Raw genomic sequence first — 26,861 nt, forward strand, 5'->3', positions numbered from 1 at the left:
AATTAAATGTTGGAACACTAATTCATCCAAATGATCTCATTAATCCAAAAACAAAAGACGCTCTAAATGTAGCTTCAAGTCTTAATCATGGGATTATTTAATACAATCCATCGTTGTATTTTAGGTTTTACTCCTAAAATCCTTATTTTTGGAGCTCGGTTCAGCTCAGTGCTCCTCACTGCGGGGCAACGTGTGCAATAATCCTCATTACTGATGACTCGGCCCTATTAACAGGTGTTGCAGCCTGACACAGGCTCACACTGTGCCAGTAGGCGGTTTCCTGATCTCACGCTGAGGCGGCCATATTGCAAAGTGTTCTGCTCGGGAGTGTGTTTTGATCATGAGTGGGTGTGAGGTGAGAAAGACACACTGGATGAGGTGAGGGTGGGAGGGTGTCCTTGTCATGCGTCCGCACCTGCGCAAAGAGTTCTGGGACTGCGATTTGGTTGGCTGCTGCCGAGCGGGGACGTCGGGGGTGGGCGGGGCCTCGACGACCGCCGTCTGCTCCTGTACGGACGGAGAAACAGAAGCGGGGCGAAAGTGACATGGAGGTGAAAATGAAACGGCAGATTGTTCCCGTCCCCCTCGCCCCTTCCCTCCTTCCTCCTGGTTAATTAGTTGTCTTAAAAAAAAACATCAGCGTAATTAATCCTGCGGCGCTTCAGCCCCACTGAACGCACCATCTGTCGATGGCCCTCAGACTCTGTGCTCTGTGGCGCTCATTACCAGAAGCCCGGCTGTGATGTGTCCAAGCATGTCGGATGTAGACATGTTGCAGGTTATTGTTTACATATGGACATTTTTTTTTTTTTTTACTTGCCACAGTAGAACAATTGTATTGAAATGAAACCTGGAGACGTAGGTGTTGTTAATTTAACGGCGGGCGCTGCAGGAAAGGGAAAACAGCGAAACACTGAAGGACAGCTCAAAACCTCACCTATTTTTTTTTTTCCTCGCTCCGCGTCGGCTGGGCTGCACGTAGACTGGTTGCTATAGCAACTAACTGACAGCAACGCCACTAATGTCTTGGGATTCAACGGCAAGAAAACACCAACACTTATCATAAAGAACAAAACATTCAGTCCCTAAAGTTTTCAGGCCTGATGTTTTCATTTGATGCAACAATCACTCAGTGATTGTCTGATCTTAAATAATCAACTTTTAATAATGAATGATTGTTATTAACTATTGATTAGCTAATTTAAACACCTGCTCTATCTGTGTGCACGGCGTGTTGGTCTCAGAGAATTCTGCAGCACATCTACATGTTACGTTTGTCAAAGTCAAGCTAGCATGCCTGACCTGTTCGCTATTTTGTTTCAGTTAAAACTTTTTCCCATCCTTGTTGTCTTGTTCTCTACAATTTGTAGCAAAGCATTGCGTCCCTTTTGTTTTATACATCATACGTACATTTAAGATTTAGCACCATATGTTGACAACTTGATAGCTACAGCTAATGGTAGCCATCCTCAGTGTGCTGTTTTTTTGCACCTCACCTGAAAGTAGAGATGCACCAATATAAAAATAACTGATATTCAGATATTATACATACATCTTCCTAGTCTTTTTGACACAGTCCCCACATTGGTTCTCAGTTTCAGTTAAACAACCCATAATCCTTTGTCAGCTAACTGTGCATACCTACCTCAAACATATACCATTTATATATTTAGCTATAAACAAGTTTCTGTCATGAATCCAGCTGAAGGATTCAAGATGTAGCTGCATCTTGTAGCAATTGTAGATTTCTTTTTAAAACTTGCTTATTTCCTGGAAGACCACGTTATATTTAGAGTTGTACCGATAAATCTGTTCGTATTTTCTGAGATTAGGGAGATCAACAATCGGCCCCAAGTTTAGGCTTTCACATGTAACCTCCTCCTGCTTTCTTTTTCGCTGTAGCTGCTATTTGTCTCAACTAACCAGTGGCGCTGGGGCGTCCACCGCATCTTTCCGCTTCTCTGCTTTTGGAGGAGAATTGCTGTCCAGATTCAACTTCTCCACCGAGATTTCTCTGCATGAAACACAAAATTGATAGTTACTGTTAGTAGTTTAAAGTAGTCTTCGGATTACCAGACCTATCCTCCGGATAGTCATTTCCGTACCCCGTGGTGTGTGTGATCGTGTTGCTGGAGAAGCTGGGTGTGTATGCGGGCGTGTTGCTTCCGGTGGGGATGGCGTTCCTCAGCAGGCGGACCCAGGTGGCAATGTCCACGTTCATCTGACGGGCTCGCAGGAAGGCTTTGCCTGAAACGCAACGCACAGCGAGACGCGCGTCAGAAACGGCCAAACGTCATCGGCGCACGGTGCGATCGGCCTCTTTAAAGAGCCAACCCCGGTCGAGGCCGCTGTGCTTCCTGCTTCTGACATTTCAGAAATGTTCGTAATCCCTCTGTGAGAGGGAATAGTAATAATAATAATAATGATAATAAAACATTTTATGAGCAGCAGCTTTGCTCAATCCTTCTGGACTATAAGACCTTTAAATCGAGCAGAGCGGCTAAACGGCTCCACAGATGACAGGACAGATTTAAAATCGTGGAAACATGAAAACGTGGCTTCTTGAACTGTTGGAGAACATCTTTCAGATGGGAAAAGCAATCAATGTATAAATCTGTGGTGAAACTGCTTTAACTGAGGCTGGCAAGAATAGAAAAAGAAAGATGAAGCTGGACTCAAAACTCAAGACCTTTTCTGACACATCTTCACACTTCATGACAGGAGCATAATAGGAATAGAAATTTTTATGCACACCGGTCAAATGGATAAAAGTTTTTAGAAATACTAATTAAAGCAAGAAATGCTAATCTGCCCAATTCATTATTAGTCAGATTTTAAGTGTTACAAGCAAGTCAGTGTTAGGAAATTGCACTCCAGTAGAGTATGTTTACATGATAACACATTGAAACTGTCCATAGACATTTTATAGAGGTCCATGCTCGCAGGAAGGCTTTGCCTGAAACGGATTTAATATGAGCGTTTTTTCTATGCCTAAAAGTAGGCGTATGTCAATTATTAGGACTTATTGAGAAGAAATGTTTCAGCCGAGACGGAAAGGTGCAAAACAAACAAGAAAATAAACAGTAAACGTTGCCAGTTGTGGCTCTGACTCATGCTGAACAAACATTTTGTCGTTTCTCATATCAAGGTAACCCCCTGTGGCTCAAATACAAAAAACCCCAAAAACATTTCAGAGTAAAATGAAAATGTTGCCAGTTCAGAGGTGAACTCACCATGCTGCTTGGAGAAGACCTTCTTCTGCCTCTGCAGTCGACGGCCTCGCTCTATGACCGGGTTGAAGAAGGTCACCTGAAAGCCAGACGTTTCCGTGTTACAGTCAGCTAAGCCCCGCCGTGGTTTCCCAGCATTTGGTTGTGCGCCGCTGAGCGGAGCCCCACCTCGGCCAGCAGCAGCCCCTGCGGCTCCAGCTCCAGCTGGACCTGGTGCCTCTGGTTGTCCAGGAACTCCTCCAGCTTCAGGTACTTCAGGGCGCACAGCGAGCGATAATCTCTCCAGTACACGGCTATCTCCATCTCCCGGGACTAAAGCCAGGACATGACGTTTTAGAAAAAAAAGACAACAAAATAATTACACACGTCCAGCATGTCTCTAACACAGTCTTACTCGCTCCAGTTCTACGGTGAAGGTGTGGTCCCAGGCCTGCTCCCCCACCGTTCTCCAGGGAGTCTGGCCCACCACGGTGTTCTCCAGCTTCAGCACGGCGCTCACCTCCGCTGCGAAACAAGCAGGGAAACAGACACACTTAAGAGTTCTTCTAGATTTTTCTCTAACCTACCAGGCACATTTTGTGCGTGCAGAGGACCAGTCCACATATATTGATCTTTGTTAGATCGAGGGGGACGTCGAGAAAAAAACGCTGATTTTTTTAAAAGAGTTTCTAGGATCTTCTATTTAGTTTCTGGGGAATAATTATGACGTGACCAAGTGGGCTTTTTTGTTTCAGCCCTCAGCGCGAGCAGGACCAAGGAGCCATATTTATTTTACCGCCAGTATATATAAGGGAATGATTAATAATAATAATAATTATAATAATAATAATAGAGGCATTCTCTCTTCTACCACCACCATCATCGCTTTGGTCAGACGAGCCCAGATTTAGGTTTTTACAACAAACACACTCCGGAGAAAGCAAATGGGGCCCCTGGTGGAGGCTCTCCACTGGTGTGGACCTGCTTCTTTCCCCCAAACTCTGAGAAGGTTTTGAAATGTAGAAAAATTGAAATATAAATAAAAAAAAGCAAACTTTCATTTCAAAAAAAAAAAAACAAACAAAGCAAGAACATACGACCAAATCAAGACAAATTAAAATGATCAAAAAACGATTCTGCGATTTCACCGAGAGAAGAAATTATGCCGAGCTATCGGCAACGGCCTGCAAAAAAAATCCTGGAACAATGAAACTCAGAGTTTCTCTCAAGGCTTTTTTCACCAGGGGGATCATTATTTCATACGGCGCCAATCTGTCAAGTTTCCTCACACAGAACGGAGCGCGCTGTAATTTTCACCGCAGCACCTCAACTGTGAGAGACGGGATCTGAAAGCAAAGTCTGGAATCATGTTGCACGATTTGAAAAAATACTAAAAATCATTAACTTGCATTTTATCACATGAAATAAATATTTGACGCAGAAGAAAAGCAGAACTTTGTAATTTGGTACAGAAACCCTCGTTTACAGTCACATGATGTTCCCTGTGGTTCTGGGCCAGGTTGTGGTCCAATCCTCCATGCAGGTCGTCACCGGATCTTTCACGTTTTTGGAGCGGTTGCTAGGCAACACAGGGTTTCAGCTCTCTTAAAAGGTTCTGTCACACAGATGAGGTGTGACTGTGATGACAATGACAGCGCTCGCTATTCTTTGTAAGTAGGAGAACTTAAATAAAATGGGATTAGATGCTTATTTTCCCCTCTGTAACATTGTTGTTTGATAGCAGGTCTTCGTTTTCCTTTAACTGCACTTCTCAAGGTTGGAACGACAGTTATTTCATTTGTTGGCTAGCAAATACAGGACCTTACAGGAGAGCTCGTCGTTCTTGCCGGGCAGCTTGAGGCTCATGCTGCTGGTGCTGCGGCTGTAGAGGCCGATCAGTTTGAACGAGGAGCGCCCGTCGGTCTGGGAGAAAGACGGAAGAGCCACCTGGCTCCCTCGGCTCCGTCCCGGGACGACGTCCAGCAGCCCCATGCAGCCCAGGAGACGGACCTGCAGGGTGCCTGAAGAGAGACGGGGGCGACTGATGAACCAGTCCGCTGAGGACGGAGCGAGGCGAACGCCGGCGCCCGTACCTGTGAGAGGCGACGGCTTGCTCAGCGTGCTGTACTGGTTGTGCACGTAGGGGGCGCTCTGCTGGGAGCTGAACGCCGAGGACGAGGCCAGCACCAGCTCCTCCTTGATGAGGCAGGCCTTGGGGTGATCCTCCGGGAGCTCCTGGAGCCGCTGCTCCAGGGAGCAGCGCAGGAGGTCCAGACGCTGAGACGACTCGCTCAGACCGCACTGGGCCTGCGGAGCGGCACAGAAAACGGTCAGACCTGGTGCTAACAAACACAACTCTGATCCCGGTCCGTGGTGAGGATGACAAGCGTAAAGGAACTCAAACAGGGGAAACAAAAACGTGAAAAATGAACTTCAACGAACCTGCTTTCAACTGGTTCAAGAAAGTGCAATTAGGAGTTTTAAACATGATGTAAAATAAATAATAAAGCATGATGTCACTCAGAGTGCAAAGCATAGAATTAGACTGCAGATCTGCCCTAATGGATGGCGCATATTGCCACTTATACTCAGTCTTTTTCAATATTGGGGCCGATACAGATATAAATAATGGATCGGTGCATCACTGGATGAAATCACAAACTTCTAGGGATTTTCCAGCAATTTTATGTGACAGAGCAACACAAAGTGGCAGCAAATCTTGAGAGGAGGGAAAGATATCTAGTCGTTAACAGGCCTGTCACGGTAACAAGTTTTGCTGGACGATAAATTGTTCCAGAAGTCATTGCGATAAACGACGATATTGTTTCTAGATCATTCTTAAGAGATTTAACGGTAAGGATGAAACTAATAGTGCAAGAACACATTCTAAAAGAGCAGTAAACTCTAAATATTGATGAACATTTAACACTGGAACTGGAAGACATTTTAAATATCCAAAATAAATGAACAAAACAACAAATAAAATGAATTTCGAAGTATTTGTAAATGAAATTGTCCTTTAAATAAACTCTAGTTCAGACTGAAGACTTTTATTATCCAGTGTTTGGTAAAAAAAGAGAAAAAAAGAGATAAACTATAAATCATGCAAATGGAAATGATTGTGTTTGTTTCAATTTATCATGCAATTAATTGGTTTGTTGATTATTATGACAGACCTAGGTTAAATGTTTTTATTGACTAGGCAATGGATTTATTTTCCATTGGCAGATCTTCTTCTAACTTCACTGATTGAACAAACTAACGTTGTTTGACCAAGCTTGCAAAGGTATTAGTGTTTTTAAGAGTACTGTACTGATTTTTCGGTATCAGATCGGTATCGGTCGATACTAAACCTCAGATATTTGTATTGGAAGTGGAAAAAAATAGATTTTTTTCCTGACTTGGCGCTCTGTGGTCTGTTGCCGTCTCACCTCGGCGATGGCCTTCTTGTCCTGGACCTTTCCCGCCCCCAGCAGCCGCAGCATGTTCTTGGCTCCCTCGGCCATGGCGTGCTCCACACGATAGTGGTGCCAGAGCTCCTCGACGCGCAGCTCCACCCCGCACAGGTCCGGCTTGCCTAGGAGACACGGGGTGTTTAGAGCTCCACTGATTTTGAAACGCATCAACAGACCAGATTTCTTTCAAATCATTAAGCTGCAACAAGCTGCACACACAGGTAGGGGGTGCTGTTTGCAAAGTTGCGCAGTCCAAAGTTAGGAGAAATAGATTGCCTGTCATGAAAGAAAAATAGGGTGTTGATATTTTCGCCAAGTTATTTGTTTGCTTGTAAATGCCAGCTTCAAACTAAATGTTTATTTAGTAACACAATCAAAATAGACTAAATGTTTATCTCCAAGCAAAGTATTTAGTCAGCAAGCTAAATAAGTCAAGTATTTACTTTAGTAACTAAATGTTCAACTTCAAGCTACAAAGACAGTATTGTAGATATTGAGTTTAACAATGTTTAGTCAAAGATTTGCAGCAATTTAGTTAGCAAGCTAAATATTTATCTCTAAACTACTTAGTTTGGAGCTAAACATTTAGTTGGAAGATAAATTTAGTGTCAATATTTAGCTATTTAGCTAAGCTATTTAGGAACATGATATTTAGCTTGCAAGCTAATTTCCTACTTACTCAGCTAACTAAATGACTAGTTAGCTAAAGGATTAGCTAACTAGTTGCTTAGTTATTTTATTACTTGGTAAGTTAATAATTAGTTAGTAATTAGTTAGAAAGCTAAATATTGTGATACAAACTAAACATTTATTTGCTGAGAGCAGAATATTTAGTTTGGGGCCAAATATTTACTTTGCTTGTGAAATATGTAGCATATGTAGCATGGAGTTAGACATTTATTAGAAAATATTTTGCTGACAACCTTAATATTTAATGTGGAACTATATATTTAGTTTGTAAACTAAAGATTTAGTTTGTTAATGAACTAATTAGTACAAAACTGCATTATTTTATTTTTTTATATTTAGGCAAAATAACCCAAATTGCTGGCGTTCATTTTCAATTATAACGTCACAAGCTATACCTCCTACACAGACTCGCCTGCACGCTTTGAAAACTACAAAAAAACAAAACTTAAAAATGCAGAGGCCAAAAAAATGACCTGTTATTCTGCGTAAATTAAAGTCTGAGGCGGCAGATGTTTCCTCCCTTAGATGTTTTCACAAATCTACATCGATTCCTTTGAGGAACTAAATGGATGAAAACCCAGATATTCCCGCAAGAAGCCTTTGAATGCGCCTCCTCTCCTCCTTCCCTGCAGCTCTTTCTGCTGCCATCTGGGAGTCGGACTCCCTTCCTGCGCCGGGCCTGCCTCCTCTCTCTGCGGCCGCGGCTAAATGAGGCCCGGCTTTTAGTTGTTAGGCAATATCAAAGGGATGGAGGAACATCAATAAGGCTCTAACCTAAGAAGGCTGTAATGGACAATGTGAATAAATATATATATGTGTGTGTGTGTGTGTGTGTGTGTGTGTGTGTGTGTGTGTGTGTGTGTGTGTGTGTGTGTGTGTGTGTGTGTGTGTTCTTCACTGGATGACTATACACTGTGAAGAACTGATCGATTACCACTCGTGTCATAAAATATGCAGCTCTTCCGAGTCCAAAGGGAGACGGGTGGGATGAAAGAGAGGATGAAGCTTAAAAGAGAATAAAAAAAAACAAACAAACAAAAAAAAAAAAGCAGAAGAAAACCAAACAAACAAAACAAAAAAACGAAAGCGGGTACTTTGGTTGTCGTCGGACTGCTCGGTGGCCTGCATGGCCTTTCGGATCTGCATCCGGATGATGTCGATTTTGGTTTTGCTGTCCTGCAGCATCTGCTGCGCCGTCTGGAGGAGCTTCTTGTCCTGCAAAACACACCAGCAGAGCTCGAGTGTTGGAACCGGCAGCTGGACCGGGATAATCGGTGCTGTGAAAAACAGATCTCTTTTTTTTTTTTTGCCGCACATCCAACTAAATTTCATGTCAGATAAAAATTGCATTAATTAATTGCATTTTTCTCTCCTTTCAAAAAGCTAATCAACTCAGGTCAATTTGATGTAAAAAAGTAACTAACTTGATTGAAGGGAGCCTCAATTTGAATTTGTAATTTAATGCTTTGAAATCAAGAAAACTCCTGCACTTTCTAAAACTCTTCTGCCTGGGTGGAAACGCCCCCCAAAAAACAACATAGCTTTTTTTCCATAAAATGTTTTAGACAAGAAAAAAAATGAAATTTTTGGACCGGCCCATTCTCTAAATGTAGATGTGAAAAATGGACAGTGAGTCTACCTTGGTAGCTCCACTTGAGTATATTGGGATCATGTTCTCTGCTCCCTGCTTGACCTTCAGCTCGATGTTTAGCTGTCGCTCCAGAGCTGCGATCCGGTGCTGATTGGCCGATGTCCGACTGACTGAGCCCGGAGACTTAGTGCTATCTGGAGACAGGTGACAGAAGGTCAGATTACTTCTGGTGTATGTGTTCAGATCATCAAAATGTGCAACAGGCCACATCTTAGTGTCTATTCCCTTACTGCAAAAACTTCAAGACAAAAAATACTGCAAACCTTCTCGACTTATAATAAAAACAAAGAGACCAAAATGTACATTGACGATGAAACATAAATGGTCAGCATGGCGAGACTGTACAGACATACTTGAGATTTATTGGACCTCAAATTGCTTTATTTTTTAAATTAGTTTTAGATTCCTGAAAGCTACATAAGGTAACGCAGTCTTCTAAAAAAACAACAACAAAAAAATGCATTGTCGTCACACTCTGTTATTTTTTCATTTAGGAGAACAAGATGGGGCAGGTTAGGAGGGAAAGCGGCAGCGTCTGTGACTTACATGCCCGCAAAGGTCGGACACTCACTGGTAAATACGGAAATGAATTAAAGCTTGGAGCAGCGTTGACCCAGGCACTTTGTAACCAAGGTTGCTCCGCTTTGCCACCTCGTCTTCCAAGCTATTCTGCACATCACCGACAGGCTTCCAACTCAGACGTAGGAATTCACCAAGTTCAGAACACAAAATGTGACTCAGCAGTAACTCAAAGTGACTTGGAGGGATTTATCAGTTTAGCAAATTTCAAATACTAGATGCATAGGTCTGTCTGAGTTCAGTTTTTGATTTTGGTGACTTTTTGAATATGTTGAAACCCTCCTATAAGGCAATTTATAACAACAACAAAAAAAAAAAACGGTTTTCGAAACTCAAACAGAACTTTGCAGCACTTTTGCTGCCTACGCCTGATGATGAAACGAGTCCCGGCAGCCGCGTCGCCTTCCTGCTGTTTACCTCGGTTGTCGTCCGGACCCTTGACAACAATGTGTGCGTCCAGCTCCCGCAGCTGAGCCTGGAGCGTCTCCAGTTTGCGGTTGGAGCAGCGGAGCTGCGTGTCCACCTGCTGGCCCTTCCTCTTGTCCGTGATGGCCCTGCGCAGGTTCTCCGCGCCCTCCTTGATCTTCAGCTCCTTGCGGATCTCCCTGCGGATCCTCTCGCGGTGCTCGTCCAGCCGCTGCTGCACGCTGGAGTCCGAGAAGTCCGAGTTCTGGTCCAGGCCGAGCTGCTGGAGCACCGACCGGCCATCCGGGTCCGTCTAGAGAAGGATGAATCAAACGTGGTAAGACGCAGAGGTTGAGACATTTTGTTCAATCAACACTCGGTAATATGGCGATTATTCTATGTGGGGCAAAAAGGGACCAAATAAGCTCAAAGAAGAACATCTGATGGAGTGAGGATGAGTCAGAAAGAACGCTAACCAACCACTCTGACAAACTGAAACAAAGAAGAAAGGAAGGGGACACAGAAACTGAGTGAATCGTCATCCTGTGAAACCTACAAAGCTTGACACCTTAAGGCAGAATCAAAGCTGAGGTTCCATTTAAGCGCATAAAGAGCTGAGTGCTCACATCAGCAGCCCAAACAAGATTACAGCAGATTAGAACAGAGTCAATTAGGATCCCTGTCTGCTTCTGCTCATGTTGCATAGGAGACAAATATGTTTAAATGTCAGAAAACGTGAGTACAAAGCCTTCATAGGATCAAATTTGCCTGGTTGCTGTTTTATGTCTGGTCTTATTTTTGCTGTTCTTTTGTTAAAATCTACAACCAGGCAGTAGCCATCAGTAGAATCCAAGAAACTGCTTCCCTCCTGGTGTAAAAATAAAAGTGTAAGACTTAAGAGTCTCACCAGATGAAGACATGCTTGCAGCAGTGCTTTGTAAAACAAATTTCACCGTGGTTATTACGCTCCTACTGAACGACCGCTGGATTTCATCTCATTTGAGGCAAATCAATTCTTCTCGTGTTCACTGTCAAAATGAAGGAATCGCTTATTCAGAGGTTGTTCGCAAAAAATGACTCCTGAAAATAGAGTTTCTGCAGGTTTCACCAACTCAAATTTCAGACCTTTCCAGACCTTTTAAAAACCAGTGTGAATGCAATTTAATGTCACAGATGTGTGCAAACTTCTTCTGGCTGACGGGCGACAAATCTGCACTTACCCAAGATGGACACGCAAAAGCTAGTCATCTTTTTAGCTGGCTAACCTTAGTTATGTCTGCTAGCCAGATAGCTTGCCTATCTGGCTAGCACATTAATGTGTTCATAGACATGAACACATTAATGTCTATGTATATTAGCAGCTCGTTAGCAGCAACCTCAACTGTCTCGAGTTACAGAAGGCAGTAAAGATGTCTGAGTGTCACTCAAAAGATCCAGTCAAGACCAAATTTGAAACCTTTGATCTTTCACCTATTATAGACCAGCTTACTTCTTTTTTTTTTTTTTTTAAGGAAATTTAAGATATTTTAAGGCCTTAAATTTAGACACATGAATTTAGGGACACCCTAGAATAACCCTCTGAAAATAAAATAAAACTGATTTACTCCATTTGTACGTTACACTGAGGAGAAGCTAGTGTCGTGAGCTCAGCGGACGTGCAGTTCCACCAGCTGTTTGCTGATCGCTGCTGGCTAGTCTGAAGGAGCTGATTGGGTGAGTCTGGAGGGAGGGCTGCTTGGAAACTGCAGCTCAGAGGAGGAGCTGCGTCTCAAAGGCGGAGCTAGGTCCACCCAGGCGTTTTGCACAAGATTTCTCAGACATGAATGGAAGAATCAAGGCAACACTCCAACCATGTTTTTGATGAGAGAATAACATTGTAACATTATGTAAAACTAAAAAAAACCCTTTAATGATTTCTATTTAAATACCATGATACTGGGAAAAGTGTGATATTATTATTCAAAGTTATCATGCAGTGAGTTCTTTAAAAAAGCAACAAAGGAGTACTAGTGGACCGACTGCTGTTACACAACACTGGCCTCATCGGATCAGTTTCAGTCGTATATTCAGTCACTGTCCCACCGTCCCCTCCTCTGTGCTACAGTCATGACAAGGGACTTGGAGTCTTTCACCGTGCAGCCAGCCCTCCAAGCTCGGGGGATCTGATTACAGCTCCTCCGGCTCTCTGTGACCGTCCAGCGACGCGCTGGCCGCGGCTCTCTGCTCATTAAAGCTGTAATCCATCTGCTTGCACAATGCATCACAGCAGCCTGAGCAGCACAGCATCCACCACAAAGTGCTTGCAGGATTTTTAACTGCAGCTTTAATGCACAACTCAAAGACACGCAGCTAAGTATGTTTGACATGCCGGCAACAGAGAGGGTTTAATCAGGAGGGATATCCTGGTCTGAAGGTTCAGCATCATTTCAGAAGGTTGTGGTGCCAAACCCAGAGGGTTTTCTGTCACTCTTTGGCTTTAAGGTCCCTTAAATGTTTGGTTTAAACCAGGCATGTCCCTGTTTGGTTTAATTCAATCCTAGACTCATCAGTTCACATCGTGTGAACCGCTCAGGGTTTCTCTAGGCATGTTGGCAGTGGTTTTGATCATCCTCAGCTTGTAGACTATCTTCCACACAATCAAACAGGTGATTTCAAAGTCTTTTGAGATGTTTTCACATCCCTTAGCGGACTCACAAGCTGCTGAAAGAAGGCGTCAGACCGATCCTCAGGTCCAACCATGATGCTTACTGTCACTTAACAGGCAGGAGCCTCAATCTGAAGGGCAAACTCTCTTTAAAATATATTTTGCAAAATAGATTTTGCAAAAAAATATATTTCTTCAGTTTTTATTCTTTATGACAGTTATCTGTCGATAAAAGTTTATATTAAGAGAAACAACTGTAAATCAATTTATAACGGCTGACAACAGAAAGGTGCAAACAAAGTGAGCATCACTTTTCTTGACAGGGTGTGCATCAGGCATGTTGTAAGCATGTTCTTAACACCTGTCATTAACATGAAGGAGTATTCATGAATGTTTACGACTGTTGTCAGGAAAGTAAATAATGACACAAATGATGCAAAGTTGACCATTTTAATGGACTTTTAATACAAGTTTTACTACAACATCTCATTAAATGTATCATTATTGATCGAATGACACTTCATGACAACAGTCGTAAACGTTCATGAAGACAAGCGAAGGTGACATCACACCTTCCTGACAGGTGTTATGTCATGTCAGACTAATGCACACCCCGTCCAGTAAAGCCTTACCAAAAAGGGGTTTCTCGTGTCATGCCCCTCCTAAAATATTATCCCAAGTTATTTTTTTACCCCAAAAGTGATTTTGGCAAAAAAGAAAAAAAAAATAACTAACATCTTTCCAAAAGATGATTTAGGCCAAAAAACCCAAACACTTTTAGGCTGTTATTTTAAGAAGGTAATATTTTCTTATGGCTCTTGAAAGAAAAATTGGAATCAGCTGCAACTGGTATCAAAGAGTAAAAGGTTGACAAAAACTAGAGATCTGCTGCAGATCATCTCTATTTTTATAACACGTATCTTCGGCACACGTTAGTACCAATGAGGTAGGCAGCTCAGTGAGAGCGGGCAGGCGACTCGTGGCGGCACAGAAAGCGAAGCCAGCGGCGAACCACGAACGACAGGAAGGGAGTTTTTGTTGCGCTGATGCACTCCTGCTCCGCACAATGCAACTCTTCCTTCGTGTTCCCCCAGCAAAGCAGTTCAGGAGCGAGCTGGGGGGGTCAAGTCGCCCCACTCAAAGCCGCAAAACATCACAATCGATTTGCAGTGGCAGAGCAGTTGTTTTGACAGGAAGTAGAACGAGGAAGCTGACAGAAAGAGACGGCCATAGCTGAGGATGGAAAGAAGGCGCAGACAGACGCAGGTGGCGGCGTCGAGGCCCCGCTCCGGCCGAAGTCGCCTACCGAAGACTCCGCATCGCTCTGGTCGCCGGGTACCGTGGAGTCAGTCAGCTGATCCCCCATGAAGTCATCCAACAAGGCCTCGCTGGCCATCGCTGGTCTCCTCGCTGGCCTAACTCAGTGAGGTTCTGACACCAATCGGGCAAACCTACTGCGCGACTCCTGCCTCTTCAAAATCCAGGATGTCCATGAATCAAAAGAAGGAGGGAACAAATAAAGCAGGGCTAAATCTGGAGCGAGGAATCAATATGGAGAAAAGGAGGAAAGAACAGCAGAGAGACGGCCGCCCCACCTCGCTGCTTCCTGTTCTGCTCTTTGCCGAATAGAAAGCGAGACGTCGTGCACTCTGTGCGCACGCACACACGCACACGCACACATGCACACACTCGCCTGGGTTTTGTAAGTGAGAGAGATCGCAGTCACTCTGCTTCCTGCTACCGGGTCTTTGAAGCCCAGAGACAGGCTGTTATGACAGAACGCGCTGCTTTGACCGTCAGAGGCCATGATCGTGGATGTAATGAAGTGTGTGAGAGAGAAAAGGGGAAAGAAGTTCAGATTACTCCCATAAAGTGTGTATTAGAGTCAAAACACAGGAAAATGAAGAATAAAGATGAGGTCATAAGGCCACCGCAGACCACAGTGATATGGGTTTAAAAACAAATAAGAGAAAGAAAAAAAAACACTTATCGCTACAGACTTTTAAGGGCGACAATGAGCTGGTTTCAACGCTGCAGGACAAGAAGTAAATATATCAGAGTGTCTTCACACCTGAGAGTCCAAACTCAGCTTGAAACTGCAATATTAGTTACATTTTCAGCTGGTGCAGTTAGCTTTCACACTGCACTGTCTCAAGCAAACCAAACCAATTGAAAAAGCTCTCCCCCATCAGGGCTGTGGCAGTGCTGCACCAGGAACCACCGAAGGAAACTGCAAGAAAACCTCTGAAGGAGACACCAAAGAAGACGCAACTTCCTTCTTTATGTAATGAATAAAAATGGAGTGGCGTCAGATATTAGCAGTTGGAAGAGTACTCTTTGGCAAATGACCACGAGGTATTTCTATTGCTAGCGCTAACGACACATAAGTTTATTTTGGTTGCATTTACCCACAATGCCCTGTGCTACAGACTGCTTCCTTCTTTTGGAGTGCTCTCCGGTCTGCTTGGCGTTCACATACGTTTTGGACTGCGCCAGAGTTCACTTCAACCGAACCGAGATGTAGGTGGATCAAAGTTTGCTTTGTTGGTCCACGCCAAACTTTGACTGCACATCCGAACCTCCCCAAATGAACGGGACCTTCGAGACTCGGAGGTTCGATGAAAGCAGACTGAACCGGGCTGGTGAGAATGCACCGTAAAGAAAAACATTTCTTACAGAACTGTATTATCCAGTTTCATTTATCATTTGTTTGTTTTGCGCCACCCTTTGACTGGGAACGTTAACGGCACATCAACAGCTTTCACTCACAACATCATAAAATTATACTTCTACTACTTTATAGAAAACAGAACCCATGTCAGGTTGACGGCCGACTCTCTCAGCGAACACTTTTTAACCTCTTCTACTCCGACTTCTACTAAAACTCTGCAAAACTGAAAACCAACAAGATCTATGGCCTCAAAGCATTTCAGGTTTTAATGTGTGCTAAAGCCACCAACTGATAAAAAAACAGCTATCTGCTTTAATCTCACTCCTCGCACACACACACGCTAACACCCAACACCGCTGCAAACCACTGAGCTGCGCTCGGATGCCTGGTGGTCTTTGTGGGCTGATCCTGATGACAACATTTCCGTCACACAGGCTTTTAGGTGACGCGCACAGCAGAGTGGACTTATGATGGATTTATGATGAAACAGGCAGTTGTGAGTTATGCCGAGGAAAATCTTTCAGCGACCTGACCAGCACTGTGGCGCCACAAGTTGGAGGAAAGGGGTGGAAGGACCTGCAGTCTTTCACTTCATCCTGTCCAGACAACACCTTGCAAAAAATCAAACGACAATGAGTAATCGGTTGGCAGAGAGAAGCTACGACTGGTTGTTTGTGACCTCATTTCTCTCTGTTTTCTGTCCTCTTACTGTCCGCCTCAGACGAGCAGATCAAGAGTTCATCTGACTCAGATAATGAGCAGTGCAGTGTCACAGGCCCTTGAAGCCCACGCTGAATATTTTTCATAAAATAATGCCCACAATCAGAGACAGGCCGAGGCAGAAAGGCAAGTAGCACATTCAGTTCTCTGTTACTCTGCTGTGCAGGGAATAGGAAGTGAAATCGCATGAAGTTAAGTACACAGGCGGCTGACAGGGCCTCGTCGCCTGCTCTATCTCTCGCATTAACTTGCCGCGCATGTATGAGCGGGTATTAAATTTACGTCCTTACCGGGCAGCTGGGTCGCCTGCAGTCTGCTGTGTCCCTTGGAGGGGTGGCTGCAGAGATAGCAGCCCCCATGCATCCATACTGCCGCTCACTCCTTTACGCAAACATCCGAGCCGTCCTTGCAAAGCTTAGACGGGACAGTCCAACGCTTGAACGTGTCCAAGACCTGTTGTGATGCCCGCAGTCACACAGTGAAATAGAGGTAGCCGCTAAAATAGAGCTGACCACAGTACCAGGAACTAAGATCACATCACTTTTTACAGCCACAGCTCTTAAAGTTACAGTCTGACAGGAGCTGTCTGTGTCAACAAATCGGACAATGCTTCAAATCTTACAGCTGGTGGCTTTAAAATCAGATCAAATGATTTTATTTCTCACATAAAATTTCCATTTTATGTAAGTTTAATGGACAATAAAGGAGACTAAAGTCTTATCAGGGAGCTTAAGCGTGGTTCAAACATAACCGTTTCAAGCTTAAACTGCGCTTCAACTCTAACAGGATGTTCATTAGCTTACCACAGAGCTAAACAGTCAAAACACAAGGCAGGTCTCATGTTACGTCACTCTCTGCCTGGCATTTACAGAGACGTGAGTCCCCGGTGTCAAAATCAAAAAGATCCTCAACTTAAATTAAAATCCTTACAGATTCTGACCTGAACCCATACGACTCTTTAAAAGTCCATGCCTCCTCAAAGCCCTTGAACTTGACAAACATTGGGAGGTGGAGGCGGGGGGAGGAGAACGTAAAGGAGGAGAAAAAGGTTTATGTGGACGGTCCTGATGGCATCCAGCATTCCTGAAATGACAAGGTCTTCTCAATGTTGGAGGCTCCATTATAACCTTGGTACTTTTTCCTCCATTGGAAAAGCTGAGGTCCAGGTTGTGCAGGGGCGTCAAACACCCCTGTTGACCGAGGCCCGTCGTCTGCGCAGTCATGACTGAGTCTTTCAGACGGACAACGCCGCGGTTCACAATGCCCGACTCACAAAAGGACTTCCTCCAGGAGAATAACGTCTTTCTTCTGGGTAATTCTGTTTGCCCCATGATCTAAATTCCACTGAAAGCGTTTAGGGTCGAATGGCAAAGGAGGTTTGCAAAATCAGATGTCAGTCCCAGCCCATGCAAGTCCTTCATGAAGCCATATTCACCCCATGGAGCAGCACTACTACCAGACTATCAGAAAATAATGACATCAAGCATACCTAACTGGCCTGGTAAGGATGTTAAAACGACTGGATCTGAGTTTTCGCAATGTTTGGTTGCGAGGTATGTCACAATTGTAAAGACTATTAATTATATACCATCCCCCACATAGAGAGAAATGCCAAGCTGTTAATGCTGATTCAGTATTTGGAAGTGTGGCCAAAACGGGCTTCGCTCACTTCCTCTGCTGCTGTTGGCAAACTAGTCAAAACTCCAGCCTTTGGGTTCTGCTTCTTGTTCCTCCTTTGGGATTTTGACGCACAGCTTTCAACCTAATTACTGTTCATCCATAAATACTTTTTGCAGGCACAGTAAGGGACATTTTAGGGTTCAATGTCATCTCCTGATGTTGGTCCACTGTCAACCCAGGCATCTATCCCTTGCTGGGACACCAGAGCCAACAACGCAGAGGACCAGAGGACACATATCACAGCAACCTGGGCTTCCATTACACTTCAGCAGAACAAGCACACCACGCCGATGCAGAAATGCATGCAAAAGGAGCCGCAGCAAAGAGTATCAGCGCATAGAAGTGAACACAGTTTTGAGAAGCCCGTCATTCCTTTATTTATTGAACTTATGTAATGTTGCCATTTTGTGAGACACTCAATTTTTGGATTAAGCCATGATCATCAAAACGAGGGTCACATTTTTCACTGTGGACTGAATCTGTACTTGAGCTTCACGTTCTGAAATCAGTCCCACAACATATTCAACTTTTTCAACTATCTCTAATTTTTGAAGATGCACCTTTACTAATAATATAACAACGTGTTTGAGAGTGAAATTAGGACGTTTGCAGACATGCCGGGTGATGGAAATGGGTGTGTTAGTCGGAAGATGCTGGACCTTAAAGCCGTGAACTTCAGTTCCAGGCCTCCAGTCGGCATTTCCTGCTTGTTATTGAGCGAATAAAAAGAAACTTTAATTTCTGCTCAAACGTCGATGTCTGGACACAGCCTTATTCACGGATTTGGGTTAAGAGGGGGTGAGGGAATTTGTTTGGAGGTTGATGTTTGCGAGCGTCGGGAAGGGTTGGTTAATCTCTATACACACACACACACACGCAGATGGACACACTTCTCATGAAGCAAAGTGACAGATACCATGAAAAAAAAAAGCATTAACAATACACAGAGGTTTGAGCATCAAGAATTAACCCTCTGTTCATGTCACCTCCCACAAACACAGAGGCTAAACGTGGTGATGAATAAAACAGCAGTGTGAGGTCAGCCTGAGCGTCATGTTGAGAGTACCAACAGGAAGGAGCGTCGCCTCTCATTATGTCGACACAGCGGGTCGGACTGCGCTGTGGGACGAGCCGAAATATGCGGGCCGGTTTCACTGACCACCAAACAAACTCCCCTTGTTTGCTCCGACATACTTGTGTGAAATATGTTTGCTAATTCTCTAAGTCTCCGGCTAACGCAGCGGTTTGACCTTTGGGGGGGGAAACGGCTCAGTTGTTTAGTCGTTTGGTCTTAGATGAGAGGATTGATAAGCCTCACATGTTGGCGCGCTGAATGTGAGGTTAATGCCCACAAAATTTCTCACACCTATTAATATTTGCTACATTATTGAGAATCTTCCATTTATTTTATTTGGATTTGAAAGATAAAAAAAACTGATTATTTTTGCTTTGAATTTACATCTGGACTTTAACTGGGCCATCCGACACCAATGCCAACATCTGAGATGTAGTATTGGCAGAAATTGATCCGATACAGAAAAAAGGCGCTGAATTTACTAAAAGCGTGTAATTAAAAAAAAACAAAAAACAGACATAAACGTGCAAAATTACAAATTAATTTGATAACCCTGCACGAGTGCAGCACACTTAGATACACCAACAGATTCACAACTTTAATTTATTCAGTTCGTGAAATTTCAAACCATGGAGAGGACACAGCAAACATGTGGAGGAAAGTTGCCCTGCATGGAAAACCAGGATTGTACATCTGCCTGAACACACCGTCCCCATGGCGACCCAAGATGATGTCAGCCTCATGTAGTAGCAATGCATTTCTTCAGGAGACAGAAATGTTAATAAGCAGCACCACGATCCCAAACAGACGGCCAGGGCTTCAACAAAAGGGTTTACATCAAAGCGTACGGAAGCCAGAACGGCCAAGTCAAAGTCCAGATCTGCAATTTCAGTCTCTAGAATGCAGCTGGGATAGCAGGGATAAAGTGGTTTGATCTAGTGTCATGAAATCCGAATAAAACACACTGAAGTTTGTGATCGTCACATGACAAAATGTCAACAAAGGTCAGCAGATTTTTAAACACTTCTGCCACAGACTACATGTTGGCTACTTCTGTTTACTCATCGCACTGACTGCCCCTCAGTTCTGCCGAAAAGCGTGTCGTTTACGAACACGACGTTGTTGAGTCCGGAGCCGTGTTCCTCACCCGGTTCTATTTTTGCCGTTATTACTCGGGAACAGAGAAGCACAAAGGAAGGGAGCCACGCAGCTGCTCACACTGGGCCCAGCAGGTCGAGCTCTGATTGGCTCCCAGAGCCGACCTGTGACATCGGCGTGAACCCAGAGCTCAGCGGTGCTTGTGAAAATAGCTGACACTGTGACTTTGGTCTGCTGTTGTCAATGAAGAAAACAGAAGCACGCGTTTGGTGTCTTTTCTTTGTGGATGTTTCTTGGGCAATGTTCTCAATTTCGTTGAATTTGAATTGATTGTTGTTTCGCACCTTCCTGTTTCTGATCGCGAGAACTGGGTTATGTTACCACAAAGTGGTCAAAAACAATATTTCTCTTGTTCTGACTGTGGTAACTCGAGGCAAATAAGAAGAGCTGCTGCACCGCTATGTAGATGCCGCGTGATATCGTGAGCATTGCTTCAAAGGTTTGAGGTGAAGAGGAGAGCAGAACCGAGTCTTCATGGGATCTGAGGGGCGCTGGGCCACCATGCCACCCTCAGCAGTTCCCGGTATGTCCCAACAGTCCTGAGGCCATAAAAGTGAAACTAGCTGATAAGAATAACAGTTTCTTCCTCACACAAGAGGAAGAAACTCAATTTAGAACGGCACCGAGGCAGCCCTTCAGAGAACAACGTACAGCGCCTTGCAAAGTAGGGGTTCACCAAGAAATTGGCCCGGTTTTCCTTCATTTTAAGAAATCGGACGACACTTTAATGAAGCGTGGGTGGCATGGCACATGGAAAACCGATCTATTCCATGTGCCATGTTTGCTTAAAATAATCCATCTAAGAGCGAACAAACTTTTTCACATGAGGTTTTTATTGCATTTCTTATTTAAGGGAAACACAGCAATTGCAGAATCGTGCTTTTACGTTAGCGGAACATCGACAAAGTTTTATGCATGTTTGTAATGGAAACACAGCAACTGTTGGCAACTTTTTCACTACATTTAGCAACTTTCAGATGGAAAAAAAGAGATCTTTGACAAAATAGGAATCAGCATGTCAGCTTTATTTTGTCTAGAGATTGGTGTTGGGCAATAATGGTGTAATAGGTGCATCGCTGTTGCAAAGTACTCAAACCCTTAAGCCACTTGTGTCGAACTTCAGTTCTTCAGTAGATGCCCTGCATATTTTTGACGTTTTTCAAAGTGCAACAATGACCTGACATAATCAGGTCATTAACGGAACACAAGAAGGTAATTCAGTCATTTGATTCAGGTAGGTTAGAGGACACCGTTCCCCGAGGACTGGAGTTTGACGTCCCTCACCACCATCAGTGTGTGAGAATGACTGAATGTAGTCTGAAGCGCTTCTGGGGTCCTCTGGACTTCACCCAGTCTGGGCCGTTTATTGTTACTTTCACAAACCGGGACAAATTTGTTCATCACTCTCAAGCAGACGGAAAACGATGCATGGTCTGAATGTTGTTGCATTGGATTTCTGTTTAGACTCCTTGAAGCAATGCTTTCCAGAATCACCTTCTGTTGCACTGACGGCTGTAAGTCATTGTCTCTACCAGGTTTGCCAACTAAACCATTTGCTCATTCATCTCGCAAAGGAGCTCACTGACAAGATTAGATGGAGCGCGTACATTTTCAGCTCTTGCCCAATAAGATTTAATAGACTTGGCATTTCTAGCATAAATACACTTTGATTGAAACCATTCTTCACCAACTTTGGCTAGACGCTTGACGTCGTTGGCTTGAAGATCTACATGGTTGGAGGACAAAGCGAAATGAACACACTTGTTGCTCTCCTCCTCTCCCGCTGAGTGCTGCCGTAATCGCTGGCATCGGTAAAAAAACGGATAATCATCTGCATTACAGAGCGGACCTGCTGCCAGATTCATTTTTAATCTTCCATGTCCATTACCATCGCGTCTGGACAGCCATTCCATTACACATCGGGGGCATTTTCCGCTCCCCGTCTCCCAACACCGACCGCTGCCTGTCGTAAAACACGTCGCCGATTCGTTGGGAGAGTGCAGGAAGACCCGAGTCGAGATTTTAATAACCTCAGTTTGATCTTCCGGCGGACATCCTAAATGATTTACACAACATCGGGCTCTGGACCAGATCCCAGGGAGTTAGGGATGTAGTAATGGATCGGGTCCAAAGAGGCTCGTTCACTTTCAGTTCTTCACCCTGAGATCCCGGGGCTGTAAGACGGTGAGTTATGGAAACAGTCATGGAGGAACGCTACACCGAAACTCATTTAACCCGCTCTGCTGGGACGTTCCTCCTTATTAGCAGGAACAGTGTGTGTGCCGCTCATTAGAACTAGATTGAGACAAGTGAGAACATCATGAAGCAGCAGGGCTCACAGTCAGAGGCCAGTCGTTACCACTTAATGCCTGGATTTATTAACAATTAATAAATAAAAGCTCTACTTTTCTCCAAAGATTAAAAGTGAAATAGATATTGTATGAGACTTCAACAGATATAAATCTGGTAATTTGGCATAATTACAACCACTACATGGCAGTAAAGTGTTGAGTATGATCAATAAGCATGAATCGTTTACGAACACAACTGTGACTCGGCGCTGGCCCGCTGGGGTCAGATTTTTTCATGCAGCTTTAAAATAAACACTTGACCTATTCTTGTCATTTTTGGTTAAGTATATCTAAAATATATATATTTTTTTAATTCAGCTCGGGAAGCTGCAATACGTAGCTGCGATGCTGCTTGACACGCTATCGGCTGGAGTTTTCAAAGCAGCCGATCCGGTTGCACTGTTCGTTCTGCTTGGCATGGAGGCGCTCCGAATGAATACTGAAAGAGTCAACTTCTGAAGATTCTGTCTTCTAGAAGTTTAAAATGTTTAACCATTAGTTAAACATTAGTTTGTTATTTTATAAGCTTCATTTTGATGCTTGTAAATCATTCACTAAACTATTTTTTGCTTTTATGCTACTCATGACGCATTATTTCATAAAGAATAGGTCTATACCAAAAAAAATGTATCAATCCTGAAATTGAACACCCAGACTGAACATATTTCAATTGATTTTTTATTGATGTAATTTTAGATTATTTGTTTACTTACTACATTGTTTAAATCCACTGAATAATAGATCCACTGGGTTTGTCATGGAAACCCTAGTTGTAATAGGTAATTTGTCACATAATAAATTAAAGTGAGCTTAGTTTGATGATCTCCTTCCTGACAATTCATATTTTTTGAAGACCATTTTTTAAAGATACTTCATAATTCATTTCATCTATGATTTTGATTGTAGTGGTTTATATTCACTTTTTATTCATTGTTTATTGTTGTCACATCTTATTTTGGATATTTAAACATCTTCCAATTCTAGTGTTAGTGTTTTTCTTTACTTATTTTTTTATAGGTCTTAGAGAGAGCGAACCTCCTTTTTTATGCCATTATCAATACATGGCTTGAAAACAACGATTTTATCGTTTATCGCTATAATATGTGGGACAATTTATCGTCCCGCAAAATGTATTATCATGACAGACCTAGTTGTTCATTTTACATTTAAACTTGTACAGAAGTGAATATATTTTTTTTTCTTATTTGCCCTTCCTCCAGCTGCCTCGGGTTTAAAAGCTGCTGTTATGACAGAGGCAGATCCAGTCAGATCCAGCTGCACAGCGTTTTCCCTCACTGAGGCTTGGTGCCGTCTTATGCTTCAGACTCCACAACAGACCGCCTGTTTGCTGCAGCAGCGATCACAATGGACAAAGTCGGGAGCGCAAACATGCGACCGCTCACCGAGGCCTCTTGAGAAAATAGCCTTTAACAAAAGGCACCATTCACGTCTGCCTCCAGCTGTGGAGCGGACGCCGCGTGCTCGCGCCCAAGCAGCAAACAGATGTGCAGTCGCAGGTGGTCGTCAGAGACCCTGGCCCTCACCGGTTTGACTCACGGCGCTTCCGTCAGGATCCTCTGGGCCGGCGTATGAGCGTAAAGCGCCGCTGAATGTTGTAAAACGGCAAAAGGAGATTTGGCGACAGAATTTATCTGGAATATGAGGGATTTGGGGGGATTAACGGGGCAGGGGACACACATTCCAAGGTGGATTGTGTAAGCTGTTAACTCATTGGCTGAGAGAAGCAAGATGGATTTTTTTTACATATATATAAAGGAGGGACGAAAAGGTTGCAGAACGTGGATTACTAACACCTTCAACCAATTCTTCTGACTTTAAGGTCCGTCATTCAGTGGAGCTCAGTAACATTCGCCACTGTGATTCCGTTCTACAGGGATTTGCTAAAGTGCTTGTATACGGTTTCACATTTTCTCCCATTGCAACCGCAAAATTCTGTCTAATTCATTGGGATTTGATGCCACGGCCCAACACAGCACAGAATGACTCTGAATCACGAAGTGGAAGCAAGATCAAACAATTTACGAATTAAAATACCTGTCTTGTTCACACCTGTTTGCCCCCTTTATTCCGATGCTCCTAATAAAGTCCAATGTCAGCTTGCTGACAGTCAAGACGTGTAAAATGTAATCTTATTCAAACTCATTTTGGCCGTTTGTATCCAGGATCTTGTTCTCGATCCATATCTCATGGCCGTTGGTGAGGTCAGAATGTAGACGGAGTGGAAAATGGAGAACTTCACTTGTTGACTCGGTTCTTTCTTCGGCACAGCGGACCGGAACAGAGCCCACATTACTGCAGACAAAAGCCCCAATCACCCGTGAGCAAGACACCAAGAAACGTCAGCTCCTTTTGAGTTGAAGGCAAAGATTGAACCCCAGCCCAGAGGGGGGCAGTCTGCTTTCCGCCACGTCTGTGAATAATGTCAATAAAGTCTGCCTGTGTGTAATTTAACCTGTAGAGAACATTAATAATCAATGAAGAGAAGAAACACAGCAGACAGGTCAGGGATGAGGTTGTAGGGAAGTTTAAATCAGGATTAGATTAATTTTGAACATGCCATGAAGCACCGTCAGACAGGCCTGGATGGACAGGCCAAGCATGGAGAGCTTTAATCAGAGAAGTGGCCAATGTTGACTCTGGAGGAGCTGCAGAGATCCAAATGGATTGAATGGATGCTGGACAATTGTGACATTTTTCATGTCAAAACTTTTTCTGATTCAACTTTCCAGGGTTCTCAGTCCTTCTGTTTGAAACAGCTTGCGCTTTATTTCACCCCAAATTTTTGACAGAGAATTCCAGAGTGGGCATGTAAGGACAGAAGGAAGAAAGTGAGAAAGGAGTAAAGGCCGCACAGAAAAAGAGACGGACTGAAGGAAGAAGGGAGTAAGATGACAGAAGAAATAAAGCGAGGACACAGAAGAAAGACAGGAAGGAAAAGAGGAAAGAAGGGGCGTTGAGGTTCCGACCTGGGCATCCCACCTTTCCTGTCTCTGCTGTTGGAATAAAGCAAAGAAAAAGCACAGATGAGGAAGAAAGAAAGCAAGAAAAAAGGCAAATCAGGCATCAGAGACAGAAGAAAAGGATTTTAAAAAGAAATGAAGAAGGGAGGCAGAAAGGACCAAATGAAGGACACACGAAAAGAAAGAACACAAGAAAGCAAGAAAGGAAGAAACAAAGGACTCAACATCTAGACCAGAGATCTTCAAACTCAGGTCTTCTGGAGCTATTAAATGTATTTCTGCTTCAACACACATGCATACAGTAATAAAGAAATCAACAGGACTTTGGAGAACTAGTCTGCATAATGAGGAGGTGATTCATTATGCGTCAGGTGTGTTGGACCAGAGACACACTCCGACCCTGGAGAGCAAGAGTTGAGGGCAGCTGATATGAGCTGTGGGTTGTGGAACGAAATTGTGACATGAAACATTTTTCCCATCCTCTTATTCTTCTCATCTACAGACAGACACTGAAATCAAATCCCAGACTTTTCCAGATTTTCTTTGGCATTCCCAGTGTTAGCATCAGCATTAGACATCTTCACTGCGCCCAGACCGAAGTAGACAAATCAGCTTGTCCTGCAGACGAGCTCCACCGAGACGTCCACTGGCATGCATGGACAGCGGTCATAAGCCCGTCTCCCGGGGTCTCTGGGAGACAGACAGATTGGTGCGTCCAAATGATAATCCTGGACTTGGGCAGCAGGCGGTGGGTGGGATGTTTGAGCCTGAGTCTGGGGAGGGTGGCCGCGAGCCCTAATGCCACCAGTCTCAGAGACGGAGTGGAAGTCCACGGTCTTTTAATCCTATTATCCGAAGCAGTAGCAGCTGGAGACTGTAGCATGCATATTCCGACACACGTGACCAGAGGCCATCAGCCCGGCCTGGTTGCCTCTCCGCGCTCTGCGAGGATCAATAAAAAAAAGCCATTTGGGCACTCCTCCTCCTCCTCAAAACACACAGAGCATCAGCAGCTCGCCTATGGGGCCTCTTCCAGACATCGACTGCAGGAAACCGGCAGGAATAAAGAATTCATGAGAGGATGGCCGCGGAGAGTGATGGGCTTCCTTAAAGGGGTGCGTGGAATCAGCTCAAAGCCTCACAGGGTCGCCGGGGTTTTACATCCTGAAGGAGAGAGCGGGCCAAAACATAAACAGGCTGCGAATCGATAAGACACGAGAGTGCCGACGAGATGGCAGAGATACCCGGGCACTCCAGCTGCTTTTTACGTGGATAGTCTCTGGGATAAGAGGGTGTTAACAGATAGAGAGGGGGGGGAGGTGGAAGGAAGAGGAAGAGAACTGGGTCATTTCAGACATTAGTTGATGATGTGTTGAGGAAAAATAGGTGGAAAAGAGCACACAATGGAGCAGGTGCAATCATGACAATGAGGCGTCCAGGGCCAGTCTGACAGCTCCAGTCCATCCTCGTTACGGAGGTGGCCCCTTGATCTCAATCAGCCCGTCCCCAGGCCCGCAGAGACGATGACCGCCAGAGGACAAATTTATCATTTCAAGCGGAATCTGCTCAATTTCAGCTCAAGCCACCGACAA

The 26,861-nt window shown here is 44.1% G+C and overlaps 1 protein-coding gene across 2 annotated transcripts in view; it reads right to left on the reverse strand.

Moving 5' to 3' along the window:
- Positions 1-26,861, reverse strand: part of LOC129363583 (serine/threonine-protein kinase N1-like) — a 35,020-nt gene that overhangs the window by 4,427 nt on the left and 3,732 nt on the right. The window contains exons 1-13 of one of the 2 annotated variants that reach the window (XM_055035772.1): positions 13,940-14,246; positions 10,002-10,302; positions 8,994-9,139; positions 8,449-8,569; positions 6,641-6,786; positions 5,303-5,516; positions 5,036-5,230; positions 3,625-3,734; positions 3,399-3,542; positions 3,234-3,309; positions 2,106-2,247; positions 1,924-2,014; positions 416-507 (exon numbers count right to left, since the gene is read on the reverse strand). In XM_055035772.1, coding sequence (XP_054891747.1) covers positions 416-507; positions 1,924-2,014; positions 2,106-2,247; positions 3,234-3,309; positions 3,399-3,542; positions 3,625-3,734; positions 5,036-5,230; positions 5,303-5,516; positions 6,641-6,786; positions 8,449-8,569; positions 8,994-9,139; positions 10,002-10,302; positions 13,940-14,029 — 1,868 coding nt within the window. In that variant the 5' untranslated portion in view covers positions 14,030-14,246. Of the gene's footprint in view, positions 1-415; positions 508-1,923; positions 2,015-2,105; positions 2,248-3,233; positions 3,310-3,398; positions 3,543-3,624; positions 3,735-5,035; positions 5,231-5,302; positions 5,517-6,640; positions 6,787-8,448; positions 8,570-8,993; positions 9,140-10,001; positions 10,303-13,939; positions 14,247-26,861 lie in introns of those variants that run through there. The other variant, XM_055035773.1, reaches the window with a different exon arrangement.

This window comes from Poeciliopsis prolifica, unplaced genomic scaffold, assembly GCF_027474105.1.
Source record: "Poeciliopsis prolifica strain line A6 unplaced genomic scaffold, Auburn_PproV2 SCAFFOLD010, whole genome shotgun sequence".
Taxonomy (NCBI): domain Eukaryota; kingdom Metazoa; phylum Chordata; class Actinopteri; order Cyprinodontiformes; family Poeciliidae; genus Poeciliopsis; species Poeciliopsis prolifica.